The following is a 16,937-nucleotide window of genomic DNA, read 5'->3' as shown; positions in this document are numbered from 1 at the left end:
TTTTTTGTTTTTTTGACATTCTCATGGCAAATGTTACCGAGCAATTATTATTGAGTGTCTGTATCAGCAGGGCACTTTTAGGCCTGGAAGTTATTTTTTTCCCTCTCTCTATAGAATAGACTTTATTAAATAGACTGAGAAATGAAAAGATAAAAATAAGAATTTTCAGTATTTAAAGAACATCATTACTCAAAAAAATATTTAGTACCTTAGAGCTGAAAGGGACCATTTATAACAGTGTGTTTCAGATTCTTTTTATGAGACTCACTGTGAGAAGTGCATTTTATAACACAACCCAGTATATGCTTATTTATTATATACACGCACACATAAACAAATGTGTGTATACATATATATATATAAATGCGTAAGTTCATATAATAGTACTTACACCCTGTTACTTAATACACTGTGATAGATTTTTCTTCTGTTCTCTTCTATAATTTTTTTCTAGCTAATGCTTATTGCAACTCACTAAATTAATTTCCTAATCCAATAATTTTAAAATATTTTCTTAAGATAGACTTAAAAACTTAGAAGTGTTTGGGAAATTCAGACGTGTTTCTCAAATCCACAGTACTACTTAAATTAGCCTTCAAGCTAGAGACACTGGGAATAGATAGTGAAATGCAAAGAGAAGGCATTTTATATACCCAAATCTTGAAAGTCATAGAAAATTTTACATAATGTAGAAAAAGACCTTACATAATGTTAAATGCCTTTTGTTTCTAATAATACTGTGAAAATAAGATAAAATTATTAGGCTAGTTCAATTTTTACCAATTTTAACATGCTAATTTGTCATATTGTCTTACTGCCTGAACAATAAGTGTTAATAACATTTTCCAAATAAGTCTGAAAATTTTTTATCTGTATATTTTATGTTCCATTTGCTTTTACCTTCTTTTCAAAATGCAGAGCTTGTTCTTATAAGTTACTGCTTTTCTCAATATTATGTACATGACTTAAATAGTCTTATGTGTGTAAACTGTGCATGCTTCCATATTGTGGAAAACTTTCAGACATGGAAAAGGAGGCCTCAGAACATTGGCTACATTTAGATTTTGGTTCTCGTTCGGTCCCAACTGAATCATACAAAAACAAAAAATCAATTTCCAGTGTCTCCTTGGAAGTCCCATTTTGTATGGAATAGTTGGGAGTCTGGTTTTGTAGTAGATCATACACGTTTCTACTTTATTGAATGAATTGGGTTTGCTGAACAGAATTGCATTCCAAAAAACATTTTTTTTAAACATTAAATTAAAAAAACTTAAATAGTAAAAATGAATTAAGATAGCTGTGTAAATAGCTTTTGGTAGATCTTAATCATCTAGTACTGCTATAACAGAAACACCACAAATGGATGGCTTTAACAAAGAGAAGTTTATTCTCTCACAGTCCAGTAGGCTAAACGTCCGAATTCAGGTCACCAGCTCCAGGGGAAGGCTTTCTCTTTCTGTCAACTCTGAAGGAAGGTCCTTGTGATGCATCAGTCTTCCCTTGGTCTGGGAGCATCTCAGCACAGGAACCTCAGGTCCAAAGGACACACCCTGCTCCTGGTGCTGCTTTGTTGGTTGTGTGAGGTCCCCACTCTCTGCTTGCTTCTCTTTCCTTTTATCTCTTGAGAGATAAAAGGTGGTGCAGGCCACACGCCAGGGAAACTCCCTTTACATTGACATTGAATCAGGGATGTGACCTGGTAAGGGTGTTATAATCCCACCAGAGGACAAACACAGAATACTGCGAATCATGGCCTAACCAAGTTGATACACATATTTTTTGGGAGGGACATAATTCTATCCATGACAGTAGTTTTGGTTTGGAGTCCAAGGGTGGCACAAACAGTTAAGCACTTAACTACCACCTGAAATGTTAGCAATTGAAACCACCCAGAGGAAGGCAGGCCTGGCAGTTTGCTTTTGAAAGGTCACAGCTTTGAAAACCTTATGGGGCAGTTCTACTCTGCACTCATGGGGACTCCATGAGTCAGAATTGACTTGATGGCAACTAACAGCAACAGGCTTACTTTGCATGAAGCTCTGGTCTTTTCTTGTCAGGCAAAGGTCTTCATGGAATAAGCCACTTGAGCCTAGACAATGACCTAACAAACCATGCAGTCCACGCTCTTCCAGGACAGAGTAACACCTGCACCCTTAGCATCCTACCATTGTGCAGGTTTGCAGCAAAGAGTGGTATGATGGGCACTTGCTACAGTACTGAGCCTGGAATTAGAAACTGTGAAGTCTAGAATAGATTTTACCACTTACACTCCTCGGAACTTGCAACAAATCACCCTTTCTTGGCTTTAGCTCCTCCTTATTTTATAGGGAAGTGATGCAGATTCATTCTGATTTGCAAGAACTATAATTTTTATTTAAAAATACGCTATGTGGGCCCAAGTTATTTTCCTAAAGAGTGTTTTCTATACTAATCACATCACACCAGTTTTTATTTCATTCTCTTATGAAATGCTGTACAAGGTATGACTACAAAGTAATATGACAATTTTTTCCTAAGCATTCTTGAAGTTCTTCATTCAAGTGAATGTTCTTTGCTCTGAAAATCACTATGTGAAACTCTAAGCCTATCTCAATGATTATGCTACCCCGCAGAGCATGCTTGGGACCTCCTTTTTGGAACAGCCTTGAGAACCATTGTAACATGTTATCATCTGCGGTAGTGAGAGCAAATAGTGATTTTTAATGGCAATTTTGATTTCCATAAACAAATCATCTTAGTCCAGTCTGATAAAGAAGATAGATGGTAAACTGAATAATACTGTTTCTAATTAAAACACACACTCGTGCTCACACACAGCATGTGCACACACACACACACACAATGTGTTTCATGGAATTTTGAAGCTGGTTTTCTCGAGTTCCTATACTACACAGCCAGCAGTTCCCTGAGCGGCATTCTAAAACATTCTAAGCCTCCTTTTTATGAGAGCAGGGCGTATTTTATTTTGCAGGGTTTGTTTGTTGTTTTGTTTTGTTTGCTTTTACCAAATCTTGACAATCTTTGTGGCCCCTGAGGCCTAAACCAAAATTATTTTTCAAATAAGTACCATGAAATGTATGATTTATATGAACTTGAATATGAAATGTATTTATTTTGCTTGCATATACAACAAATAGAATAATGTCTATTCATTCCCCAGACTATCCTGTGATAGTGAAATGAATAACCAATATTCAAGGAAAACTTTGAAGAGCAGAGTTCATTGGAATTTAAAGCTCAGACATGTTGTTTTGTTTAATTATTTAATTATTGTTTAATTATTACCGCTTGTGTATTTCTGAGATGGTGAACAAAACAAATGCAACCATTGCTACTATAATGTGGTGTTATTATGCAGAAGATATTTTAATTCTGTATTCTGTATCTATTTTATTTTAAAGAGATTTTAGTAATTGTTTTGATAGTTCTGTTTTGTTTATGTTGCAGCAACTTTTTACAGATGTGGCAAGTGGAGAAATTTCCAGCCAGTTAGCTGATAAAATAGCAGCTATGGACACCTTAGTAATAGAGCTCCAAGACCTAAGCAACCAATTTCGAAACCAGTATTGACAGTGTTGGAAGCAGTTCCTGGACAAGATGCTTTCACCTTCTGGCATTTCTCTTATACCTGTGTATCTGAAACACAAGATTTCAGTTTTTAAATAAATTTCTGTTTTATGGCTAATGTTCTTGCTTTTGAAATGTTCTAAGCTTTCTGAAGTACTATAAATAAGCTTCCCTGTTCCTTTAGGCCTAATTACAGTTGAATTCAGTATTTTTATTATTCAGTTATTTCTGCACAAAGAGCAAATAAATTATAGTTTGCTTTTTTGCATAGGATCTATTCTCTGTCAGGCTAACATGAATTGGATCATCCTTTGGAAAAACTTAGTCCAAAAAGGAAAAAAAACACATATGACAATTTCGTGGAATCATTGGATCGACTGCTTTGTTGCCCAAAAGTGATAAAAGAGTGGATTTGATGATGGAAAACTTCGCACTTCTTAAGATTCTGTGTGTCAGAAAGGACATCCGTTACCGTTGCCGTCGAGTTGATTCTGACTTATAGAGACCCTATAGGACAGAGTAGAACTGCCCATAGTGTTTCCAGTGAGCGCCTGGTGGATTCAAACTGCCGACCTTTTGGTTAACAGCCGTAGCTCTTAACCGCTATGCCACCAGGGTTTCTATAGACTTGTTAGTTATATTTAATAACCACATATGTGAATGTTTAACATAACTGAGGAAAATATGTGTGAAGTACTATAGTAAACTAGGAAAAGCTTAGGGCTTCATAATCAAAAGCATCTCTACTACCTCTTAACACTTAATTTCTAATACTCAGGTACTTAATTTCTTCATCTGTAAAATGGGTGTGGTAATATAGTACCTTCCATCAAGTTCTTAATATCTCTTAACACTTTCACACAGCCTCAGAGTCAAGAACACAGTATCTGTGAAAACAGCCATATTGCATTAACTAAAGGGTCTTTGGTGCCTCATATTGATATATTATGGTTAAATACTTTGCATTACCAAATGCCTAATCTCTTTGGTTTTCCAGGATTAATACTTTTGTTTTCAGAACTGCATTTTTGCTTTATCAGTTAGAAAAATAGAACAGATATGATCCTCTAATCTTTACTTAGTTGCCATAGTATGAAATTCTATCATCGTACTAATAGCTACAAGTTACTGAGTTCTAAGGGTCAAAAACACTAAGAAAAATAACCAGGATTCAAAGACTGCTAAATCCTGCATTCTTTCTACTTGCTGTGTTGGGACTAGGAGAAGCTTCCAGTGGTCAGCTGATTTCAGTTTTTGCTTTCTAACAGTAAATACTGGGTGATTAGCCTGTCGTTGTTTATAAATTTCTCCAAAGAGAGAAATTCTGTGAGGTCTCAGTTAATAATAGCCTGTGTTCCATTAAGATTTAGTCTTTTTTTTTTTTTTTTTTAATAAATTGCTTGTCAGACTTTTTCCAGAGAGGCAGCACAGTAAATGGCGACTGTAACTGGACAGTTCTACTCATTTGCACATGGGGTCACCATGAGTTGGGGGCTGACTCGATGGCAGCTAGCAGCAACTACAGAGGAGTGTAAATATACCCTAAAGAAGTGAAGGATCCCTACTCTACACCAAAACCCCAAACTCAGGAGGCTTGGCGAGTTGGTGCTGATCTGGGAATAGGCAATGTTAAGGGGTGGTAGGTAGAGCAGTGGGTTCAGAACTACAGAATCCCAGGATGAATTTGAGGTGCCTTTGGGGTGGGGGGAAACCCTGGTGGTATAGTGGTTAAGAGCTACGGCTGTTAACCAAAAGGGACAGCAGTTTGAATCTACCAGGCGCCCTTGGAAGTTCTACTGGGCAGTTTTACTCTGTCCTGTAGGGTCGCTATGAGTTGGAATCGACGGCAACGGGTTTTGAGGTGGGGGGACTTGGCCTTATGTTAAATGGAGCCTCAGTACAGTGAAGGCCTGAGCACTCCAAACACTGAGAGCATTTACTCAGCTGTGTATCAAGACCAGGCCCTTCATGCTGTCATTGTTTCTGTTGGACTTGCTGTTACTGTGGTATTCATAAGCAAAATGTAAAGAAGAAATTATATCCAGTATATGTAGTAAATACACCCACTTTCCAGACTTAATTCAGAGATCGTGACATGAAAAGTGGTTTGGCTAGTTTGGGCTATTTATAGCCATTTATTCAAGTTACGGTAAATCTAGATTGAAACCCTGGGTGAGTCTAGTGAAAAGCTTTTTTCTATTTCTATCTTTATAACATCCAAATCAATCTAACCCACTGTTTAGGCCAAGAATGGGGAATAAAACCTATAAGTGAACACAGCACACACTTCCTTTCTGCTTCTTCATTTAATAGGCCCTATTTTTTATTTTTTATAGTGAGATGGCAAAGAGCCCTTATTTAAACGAGAGGAGCTGGGCTGTGGTCACACAGATGGATTTTTCACAACATGCAGAGGTGCATAAAAATAGATAGGTTTCAATCAACAAGTAGCTTATTCAGGCATGTGCTCAAATATAGCAGTTGCATTCATTAGACAAACATTTCCATTAATTTCAAGACTGTACTAATAAAAGAGTAGCCCCTTAGGGGCTAAAGGTTTGCTTTTACCCATTCAAGCTTTTCACAGACCAAGGCCTAATGATAATTGTAGCTGCATTTGGTTTTCTCCAAATAAAGCTGAGTCTTTCTTTTCATATTTTTTAAATTTTGTTTGTTGAGAATATATGCAACAAAACATACACCAATTCAATCATTTCTACATGAACTATTTAGTAACATTGATTACATTCTTCAAGTTGTGCAACCATTCTCACCCTCTTCTGAGTTGTTCCTCCCCCATTAACATAAATTCACTGCCTCCTAACTTTCCTATCTAATCTTTCAAGTTGGTGTTATCAATTTGATCCCATATAGATAGTTCTTATGAATGCATAATGCTCAAGGCAGACCTTTTTTACTAGTTAAGCTAAACAATCATTTGGTTTTAAGAAGACTTCAGGGGATGCTTTAAGATTTAAAGATTATCTCAGGACTAGTTTCAAAGGTTCATCCAATTTCATGTCTCCAGGAAGTCTAGAGTCCATGAGAATTTGAAAATGTGTTCTGTATTTTCCCCCTTGTGATCAGAATTCTTCTTTTTCAAAATATTCAGTAATGGTTGCCAGGTACAAGTTCTGGTCTCATGGCAAAGGACGCAGTTATTGTTAGAGGCAATTAGCCACACATTCCATATCCTCCTCCTATTCCTGACTTTCCTTTTTCCTCTGTTGCTCCAGGTGAATAGAGACCAATTGTTGTGCCTTGGATAACTGCTTGCAAGCTTTTAAGAACCCATGCACTGTACAATGAACTAGGAGGTAGAACAGAAGCAGTAAACACGTTATTAGGCCAGTTAACTGGGATGTCCCATGAAACCATGACCCTGAATCTTCAAACCAAGGAATCAAGTCCCATGAGGTTTTTGGTTGTACATAAGCAGCCTCAGCAGCTACTCTTTTTTTTTGGTCATTGTTATAAATGTATCACACGACTATTTCCAATTCAACTTTTTACAGGTGAACAACTTAAAGACAGCATTATAATAACTAGCTGTGCAACCCTACCCTTAATCAATGGAATGTTTCCATCATCGTTAACTCCCCTTTTCTCCCTCCCTCCCACCCCTGGTAACCACTAATAAATTTTGTTCTCTATACATTTGCCTTTTCTTGACTTTTTTTTTTTTTTTTAAGAACATGGAAATTTTATTTAACAAAAAGAGGACATGAAGGTGTCCTCCACAGCCTCTGATCAAGTGCATACTGAACAAGGGTCCAGCAGGCTAACACTGCTCAAGTCCCTTCTCTTCCCCTGACCCTTTCTGTCTGTCTTTCCCTGTCTCTCTCCCACTCTATTAACTTTGTCTCCCTCTTCCCTCTACCTCCTGTTCTCTTTTCATCCTCTTCTTCATTTTCTTCCTACCATTCAGGACAATGATGTACCCTACAATTGGCTGGATCTGCTTAGGGAACCATTTGGTCTAAGTATGAGAGAAAAACTACTTTTCTTGACTTTTTTGGATCAGTGAGGTCATATAATATTTGTTCTTCTATGATTGACTTATTTTACTCAGCATAATGTCTTCCACCTCCATCCATATTGTAACATGTATCAAGACTTCATTTCTCCTACTGGCTGAGTAGTATTCTATTGTATGTGTGTACCACATTTTGTTTATCTGTTCATGTGTCGATGGGTACTTAGGTTGTTTCCACCTTTTGCCTGTTGTGAATAGTGCTGGAGTGATCACTGTTGTACAAGTCTCTGAGTCTCTGCCTTCAAGTCTTTTGGGCATATACCTAGGAGTGGAATTTCTGTAACACATGGTAGTTGTATTTTTAGTTTTTTGAGGCGTCACCACCTTGTTTTGCATTTTGCATTCCTACATGTTTTCGTATTTTTAAAACTACAGAAGCTTAATAGACAAAGAGATACTTTTTATGCTGAGTGAATATGCAGCTTGCAGATAAGCCAATGTAGAAATGAATCGTGTGTGCATTTGTGTGTGTATGTGTGTGTTTTCTCATTGCTTGATCATAAAACACCTTTCACACCGTTAATAGAAGCAAACTTGAGATTTTGTTTTTTCTTTGACTTTATGATAAATATGAAGTTAATGTTCAATTTTGAGAATATCTGCAAACCCATAGTCTAGTGGTTTGACTTTTCCTGTCTACCATTTTCTTTCTTGGGCTTGGCTCTAGCGAGGTCTTCCCCCACTATTTAGAGTTAGTTGTAATTAGTTCGCTTAGCACAACACCAGAATTCTTCCCTTGCCAGTGATGTCAGCTCTCCCTCTTTATTATTCTGACTTATAAACTGCAGTGACCTGTGAGTCAACCACACCTTCTCTGGGCCCCACACCAGCATTGTGATCTATGAAAAGAGAGCCCTGCCAAGGATAATGGAGTGGAAAACTGTTATTAAAGTGGTCTTCAGAATGGTAAGTATCAACCATTTTTTAATGGAAGGGTGGGGGGAGGTAGATCATGTTAATGTTGTTAAGGAGCTAAGCCATGCATTGCTAACATTTTCCAGACTCTGGTCTCACGGGAACATCAGTATCTATAGGTACACAGAAATTGTGACATGATGCTGGTCATAGACAAGGGAATGCTTCTTGAAGATTCTATTACTGTGTGACTCGAGGAAGTCTCTTAACATCTCTGAGCCTCACTTTCCTTATCTGTAACCTGTCAGTGATCCACACCACACAGGGATATTATAAAGATCAAACAAGACAGTGCTTTGAAAATGAAAAAGTTTAATAGAAATACAGTGAAAGAGAAGAGTTGTGTTAGAAGCCAAAAGGCTGTTACAGCTTTGATGATAAAACGTTGACAGAACCTTTTCTGTCCCCCAATCAGGAGCCTGGTGGTGTTGAGTGCTGCTGGACCATGACGATGAAGTGTTGTGATTCTCAGCAGTTTCATTGTATAGCAACCTTTCCTCCGTTTCTGGCTACCAAATGCCTCAAAGAGATGTGAGCTGCAAGTGGGAATAGGGAAAAGGAAGAAGGAAAGAGCTGTAATCGGATTTTTATGAAGCGAAGGAGAAAACGAACCAAAGTCCTATCATGAGGATTTCTCAGGTTGATGCAAGAAAAGAAAAGAGAAATGATGATAGGGAGGAACAGGGAGAAAGATGGTGAAAAGGGGAATTGACTGACAGGGATGAACTTAGAGGCTTAGAAGATCTGGATTTAGGCCCAGCTTCACTGCTTTCTAGCTAGCTGTGATCACATCTGAGCCCCTGAACCTCTCTGGACCTCAGTTTCCTCAGCTATAAAATGCAAACACCACCCTCCAGACCAGACAGAATTGCTATGGGGATCTTTTTTTTTTTTTCTAATTTTTATTGTGCTGTAAGTGGAAGTTTACAAATCGTCAGACTCTCATACAAAAATTTATAAACACCTTGCTATATACTCCTAATTGCTCTCCCCCTAATGAAACAGCATACTCCTACCCTCCTCTATTTCTTTTTGAGTCCATTCAGCCAGCTTCTGACCCTCTCTACCCTCTCATCTCCCCTTCAGACAAAAGATGCCAACATAGTCTCATGTGTCTACTTGATCCAAGAAGCTCATTCTTCACCAGTATCATTGTCTATCCCATAGTCTAGTCCAATCCTGTCTGAAAAGTTAACTTTAGGAATGGTTCCTGTCTTGGGCTAACAGAAGGTCTGGGGACCATGACCTCCAGAGTCCTTCCTGCCTCAGTCAGACCAGTAAGTTTGGTCTTTTTACGAGAATTTGGGGTTTGCATCCCACTGCTCTCCTGCTCCCTCAGGGGTTCTCTGTTGTGTTCCCTGTCAGGACAGTCATCGGTTGTGGCCAGGCACCATCTAGCTCTTCTGGTCTCAGGCTGATGTAGTCTCTGGTTTACGTGGCCCCTTGTGTTTCTTGGGCTCATAATTACCCTGTGTCTTTAGTGTTCTTCATTCTCCTTTGCTCCAGGTGGGTTAAGACCCACTGATGCATCTTAGATGGCCACTTTAAGACCCCAGACACCACTCTTGAAAGTGGGATGTAGAATGTTTTCTTAATAGATTTTATTATGCCAGTTAACTTAGATCTCCCCTGAAACCATGGTCCCCAAACCCCTGCCCATGCCACACTGGCCTTCAAAGCATTCAGTTTATTCAGGAAACTTTGCTTTTGGTTTAGTCCAGTTGTGCTGACCTCTCCTGTGTTGTGTGTTGTCTTTCCCCTCACCTAAAATAGTTCTTATCCACTATCTAATTAGTGAAAGCCCCTCTCCCTCCCCCCTCTCGTAACCATCAAAGAATATTCTCTTCTCTGTTTAAACTATTTCTCGAGTTCTTATAATAGTGGTCTCATACAATACTTGTGGTTTTGCAACTGACTAATTTCACTCAGCATAATGCCTTCCAGATTCCTCCATGTTATGAAATGTTTCACGGATTCATCATTGTTCTTTATCGATGCGTAATATTCTATTGTGTGAATATACTGTAGTTTATCCTTTTTTTTTTTTTTTTATCCATTCATCCATTGATGGGCACCTTGGTTGCTCCCAGCTTTTTACTACTGTAAACAGTGCTGCAGTGAACATGGGTGTGCATATATCTGTTCATGTGACAGCTCTTATTTCTCTAGGATATATGCCAAGGAGTGGGATTGCTGAATCGTATGGTTCTATTTCTGATTTTTTAAGGAAGTGCCAAATTGATTTCCAGAGTGGTTGTACCATTCCCACCAGAAGTGTATAAGTGTTCCAGTCTCTCCACAGCCTCTCCAACATTTATTGTTTTGTGTTTTTTGGATTAATCCCAGCCTTGTTGGAGTGAGATGGAATCTCACTGTAGTTTTGAAGTGAGCATTTCCTCATGTATCGGTTAGCTACCTGAATGTCTTCTTTAGTGAAGTGTCTGTTCATAGCTGTGGGGATCTCTTGAGATGATGGACGTGTAATGTTTTGTGAGTAACTATGCACAATTAGTTCTTGTTATGATTAGGAGAAAGGGGCATTGTGGATGGTTCTGTCGGACCCGACGGCTGGCGGAGTCCCTGGATGGATGCATCCAGCAGCATGGCACCAGTTTCCTTAATCCCTATGCGATCGTAACCCTGTGATTTTCGGAACAGTGCTGCAGAATTTTTTCACATCTTCTGTATGCCCTTCGCCACTGTACTTACTGAGATCAGTCTGGCCTATAGGATGTCTGGTGCCAGGGTTGATAAAAGCCATCTTGGTATTTTAGTAGCTGTCTGGCCAGAAAACCTGTATGTGCCTGTCTTAGTCATCTAATGCTGCCATGACAGAAATACCACAAGTGGATGGCTTTAACAAAGAGAAATTTATTTTCTCAAGTCTAGTAGGTTACAAGTCCAAATTCAGGGCATCGGCTCCAGGCTTTCTCTCTCTGTTGGTTCTGGAGGAAGGTCCTTGTCCTCAATCTCCCCATGGTCAAAGAGCTTCTCAGGCGCAGGGACCCCAGGTCCAAAGGACACTGTCTGTTTCTGGTGCTGCTTTCTTGGTGGTATGAGGCTCCCAGCTCTCTGAGTGCATCCCTTTCCTTTTTATCTCTTGAGAGAGAGAGAAAAGGTGGTACAAGCCACACGCCAGGGAAACTCCCTTTACATTGGCTCAGGGATCTGACCTGGGTAAGGGTGGTATTACAATCCCGCCCTAATCCTTTTAACATAAAATTACAATCACAAGATAGAGGACAATCATAGAATACTGGGAATCATGGTCTAACCAAGTTGATACACACATTTTTGAGGGGACATAATTCAATCCATGACAATGCCCTAGTAGTTTTTTTCACACACACACACAACAGCAACAGAATTAGAGTGTGCTTTGCATATAAAGTTGATTTTATTTATTTATTTTTGAGTAGGCATGCCCTAATTATTGTTTACCTTCCCCGCTTTAAAAAATTACATGTGTTCCCTGTTCATTGTCAAAAAATTAGAAAATACATACAAGACTGAAGAAAAAGTTAAAATCACACAAAATTCTACCCCAAGAAGATAATCATGTTAATATTTTTCTGTATATCCTTCCAGGCTATTTCTTGTATTAATAAATGTATGTGCATCAGAGAGAGGAAAATTAGATTTTTCTTTTTTAAACTCAATTAAGCTTTTGAATAAAACACATAGAAGCAGGCTTGCCTTTAACAATGTGGGGCTCCGGGCCTGAGTACAAATGGTGGCCCACATACCATGTATCTAAAAGTTATAAGTCAAGCTAAGAAACAATTAAGTTTATTTTATGCTTTTATCTTGAGGAATATCCCTTTATAATGACCTGAGAGGTCATTTTTAATTTTAGAACTCTCAAACTCCTCAAAATTCCAGTCCAGAACAGGGTGACGCAGCCCTCCCACAGCATCATCCCACTCCATGGGGCCTCAGGTGCACTGTGAGCACACATGTGTAAGGTCTTTCAGCACCACTCACAAACATGGCTACCCATCAGGTTTAGGAGTGTGCAGATCAGAGATCACTCCGCCCTTAGGAATACAAACCAGGAGAAGGCCAATGTGGACTCTGGATGCAAGCATCAAGCCTTTGGGCAGGGAACTCTGATGTCCCAGGTACCAGAGCATGGTCTAGAAGGTTGGGGTAGTAAAGGCTCCAGGTGGGCATGTCAGGGAAGGGTATCTGGAGGAGGGACAGAGAGGACCTTTTAAAGTGAGAGACCCAAGGCAATGGCCCCTCTTACTGGGATTTAAGGGTGGTACTACTACTACTATTACACATTACCCTCAAGTTGATTCCGACTCATAGTGACCCTACAGGACAGAGTAGAACTGCCCCATAGAGCTTCCAAGGAGCACCTGGTGGATTCATACTGCTGACCTTTTGGTTAGCAGCCGTAGATCTTAACCACTATGTCACCAGGGTTTCCTTAAGGGTGGTACTGATGGAAAAATAGTGTCAAGGAAAGAAGACCAGCTATAGGAATTGTTGGAAGGAACACTTATCATCACGGGGGAAGGACATGAATATTTGAGAACCAGAAAGCAGAGTCATATGGATCTAATTGTGTCCCCTCAAAAAAGATATGTTGAAGACCTAACTCCCGTACCTGTGAATGTGAACTTGTTTGGTGAAATAGGGTTTTTCTTTGCAGTTGTTATCAGTTAACAACATCATACCAGAGTAGGGTAGGTCCTAAAACCTTCTGAATGGTGTCTCAAAAAAGTGAGTCACATAGACACCATGTGATCGTGGAAGCAGATGCATCTATCAGCAGCAAAGTAACACCAAGGATTGCCAGTGGTTACCAGAAACCCTGAGAAAGAAGCCCTAGAAGGAATTGACACAACTGAGACCCTGATTTGGACTTCTAGCCTCCAGAACAGTGAGAAAATAAATTTCTGCTTATTAAAGCCACTTTGTGGTATGTTGTTATGGTAGCCCTAGGAAACGAAAACAATCTAGAAAAACTAAACATACTGGATAAAACTTTTTTTTTTTTTTAATTTCCTTTTACATACATGACTGAATTGATGGAAAAATAGAGAAATTTTTAGAGGCCATAAAGCATGAATCCAGAGAGTTAAATGAATCCTAAAGCTGGTATTTGCTCTGAAAATATCTACTGATTTCTGGAAGTAAACTTGGGTAGTAATGGCTGAGCATGTTTAGGGGCAGGGAACAAATCTCAGGACCCATCAAAATAGGAGATTAGACCAGGGATTGTCTATATCCAGGACCAACCTCAATGAAAAGTGGAATAACAATTATAACAAAAACCTGCTCCACAGAGGGACATTGTTGGGGTCCTTGTTTATCTCACACTTGGCTCTGGATTGAGGGGAGAGAAAAATATCTTGATAATTCCTAACTACAAAGCTGCTCAGGTATTTGAATTCATATTCCCTGTATGGCCTAACCACCACCCATCTGTCAGTTTGTCCTGCTGTAAAGGCTTGCGTGTTGCTTTGATGCTGGAAGTGACTATCAAAAATACGAAACTTTTTAGACACTATTCCCTACTTATTTTTGCCCCATAGCCTGTCAGTTTGTCTTACTGTGGTGACTTTCATGTTGCTGTAAGGCTGGAAATTATGCCACAGGTATTTCAAAGACCAGCAGGGGTGCCCAAGATGGGCAGGATTTGGTGGAGCTTCCAGACCAAGATGGACTAAGAAAAAAAGCCTGGAGATCTTTTTCCAAAAATTAGCCAGTGAAAACCCTGTGGATCTCAACAGAATATTGTCCAATGTAATGTTAAAGATGAGCCCCCTAAGTTGGAAAGCACTCAAAATACAAAGTGTGGTCTATAGCTGAAAATTTATTTTGGAAGTCCTGGGTTGATGTGCTACCAGGTACTTGATATAATAAACCTCGTTGGAGGCATGTACTTTGACCTCAGTGCATTACCCCAAACAAAGCTCTAAGGCATTTGAATTCACAGTAAAAAATCAAGAAATATACCAGGAGATATGCCACCATGGGTAAGAATCAGTTCAAACAAACAGCAGATTCAGACTACAGAGACAACAGATGTTGAAATTAGCAGATAGAGAATATAGAATACAGAAAAAGTACATTTTATATGTTTAAGGAAATAGAAGAGGGAACCAAACTTGAACATGGAAAAGAAGACTAGAAAAAGTTTTAGAAAGATTTGAAGAAGAGCCTAACTAAAATTAGGAACTGAATAAACCCTGCTGCCATTGAGTCCATTCCAATTCATAGTAATCCTATAGGACAGAGTAGAACTGCCCCATAGGGTTTCCAAGGCTATAATCTTTACGGAAGCAGACTGCCACATCGTTCTCTCATGGACTTGAACTGCTGACCTTTCGTTTAGCAGCCAAGTGCTTAACCACTGTGCTGCCAGAACTCCTTTAGGAACTGAGTAGGTACGTTAAACTAGTGTTTTCCAACACTGACACCATTGATATTTTGGGCCAGATAATTCTTTGTTATGGGGGACTGTCCTGTGCACTGTAGAATATTTAGCAACAGCTTGGCCTCTACCCACTAGATGCTGGGAGCACCTCTGCCTAAGTGTGACAACCAAAAATGTCTCCAAAAAACCAACTCCAGACATTGCCAAATGTCCCCTGGGGGACAAAATTTCCCTCTTTTGAGAACCACTAGATTAAACAACAGATTAGACAGAACTAAAAGAATTAATGAAGGGAAGGGTACTTCTGGAAGGGTACCTTTTAGATATAGCACTAGATGTTGTATCTAAAAGGGAAAAATATAAAATAGAAGTTAGGAAACATAGAGGATAGAGTTCCAGAGCATATGTTTAATAAAAATTCCAGAAGGATAGTAGAGAAGGGAGAAAAGGCATTTGAAGAGATAATAGCTGAAAGTACTTCAGAACGGATAAAAATAACTCTCAAATTCAGAATTTCCATATCAGTTTTAAAATCAACTTCTCACTTTACACATAAAGCTTTTAGGGATTTTGAAAAGAAAAAATTAAATTATACCACTTATATCATTGAAAATTAAAATACTTAGGAATCAATATTTTTTTAATTTTTTGTAGTTTTCAACAGAAAACTATAAAACATTTTGAGAGAAATTAAAGAAGTACTAATAGTGGGAAATACTATGCTCATAAATTGGAAAACAAATTTAGTGAAAATACCAATTCTATCTAAATTGATTCATAGATATGACATAGTCTTAATCAAAATCCCAAAAGATTTTTTGTCAAAATAGAAACTGTGATTCTAAAGTGTATATGAAATTCAAGGGCTGAACATGGCCAAAACAATCTTAAAGAAAAAGTTGAAGGACTTACACTAACAAATATCTAGAGTTATTATAAAGTAGTTTTTGTAGTAGTAATTAGGACAGTGTGATATTGGTGCAAGGACAAATAGACCAGTGGAATAGAGTGGAATCCAGAAATAGAGCCACACATGTATGGCTGGTTAATTTCTGACAAAAGCAGCGATTTGTGACAAAGGATGATCTTTTAAATAACTGGTGCTGGGTCATCTAGTTATCCATTTAGAAAAAGGTAAGTGTTGACCTCTTATACCATCCATAAAAGTCAATTCTAAGTGAATTGTAGATCTAACTGTGAAACAATAAAGCTTCTAGAAGGTAGCATAGGAGAGTATCTTCATGACCTTGTGATAGGTAAAGATTTCCTGAATCAGACACAAAAAGCACTAACCCTACAGAAAAAAAAAAATTACAAATTGGATTACAGTAAAATTAGGAACTTCTGTACATCCAAAGACATGACCAGGAGAATGGAAGGCAAGCTAAAGAGGTGGGAGAAGATATTTGTAATACATATATTGGGAAAAAGGTGGGTATATATTGGGAAAAGGCCGTGTATTCAGAATAATGAAACAAAACGACTACATATCAATAAGAAAAATGGAAAAGTGAACAAATCACGAAAGAGAATAACCGAATGGCCAATGTTGTTGCTGTTGCCATTAAGTCAGCTACGATTCATGGTGACCTTATGTATAACAGAATGAAGCATTGCCCAGTCCTATACCATCTCCATGATCTTTAATAAATATAGAAACAAAAATATGTTCAAACTCAGTTATCAGAGAAATGCAAATTAAAGCCAGAGTGAAATGTGACCCACATACACAACAAAATGACTAATATTAAAATGACTGTGCATACCTAGTGTTGGTGAGGGTGTTGACTAATAGCAACCCTTAAACATTGCTGGTGGGAGTATAAATTGATACAACCACTCTGGAAAACAGTTGGGTAGTATCTACTGACATTGAAGATATATACCCTATGACCCAACAATTTTACTCCTAGGTGCACACACATACAAACAAATGCATGCACATGTGCACCAAAATCTCATATAAGAATTCATAATAGCTCCCAAATGAGAATAACCCAAATGTGTACCAACAGTAAAATGCATACA

At 38.5% G+C, this 16,937-nt stretch overlaps 1 protein-coding gene across 6 annotated transcripts in view; it reads left to right on the top strand.

Annotated features, from left to right (window-relative positions):
* Positions 1 to 4,915, top strand: part of TTC27 (tetratricopeptide repeat domain 27) — a 301,004-nt gene extending 296,089 nt beyond the window's left edge. For 2 of the 6 annotated variants that reach the window (XM_064277230.1, XM_064277229.1), the window contains exon 20: positions 3,448 to 4,899. In XM_064277230.1, coding sequence (XP_064133300.1) covers positions 3,448 to 3,570 — 123 coding nt within the window. In that variant the 3' untranslated portion in view covers positions 3,571 to 4,899. Of the gene's footprint in view, positions 1 to 3,447 lie in introns of all 6 variants that reach the window. The other 4 variants (XM_064277232.1, XM_064277231.1, XM_064277227.1 and 1 more) reach the window with 4 other exon arrangements.
* Positions 4,916 to 16,937: the final 12,022 nt, after the last annotated feature.

This window comes from Loxodonta africana, chromosome 26 (genome assembly GCF_030014295.1).
Source record: "Loxodonta africana isolate mLoxAfr1 chromosome 26, mLoxAfr1.hap2, whole genome shotgun sequence".
NCBI classification, from domain to species: domain Eukaryota; kingdom Metazoa; phylum Chordata; class Mammalia; order Proboscidea; family Elephantidae; genus Loxodonta; species Loxodonta africana.
The sequence above is the reverse complement of the archived record's forward strand: the minus strand, read 5'-3'. Positions and strand labels throughout refer to the sequence as shown.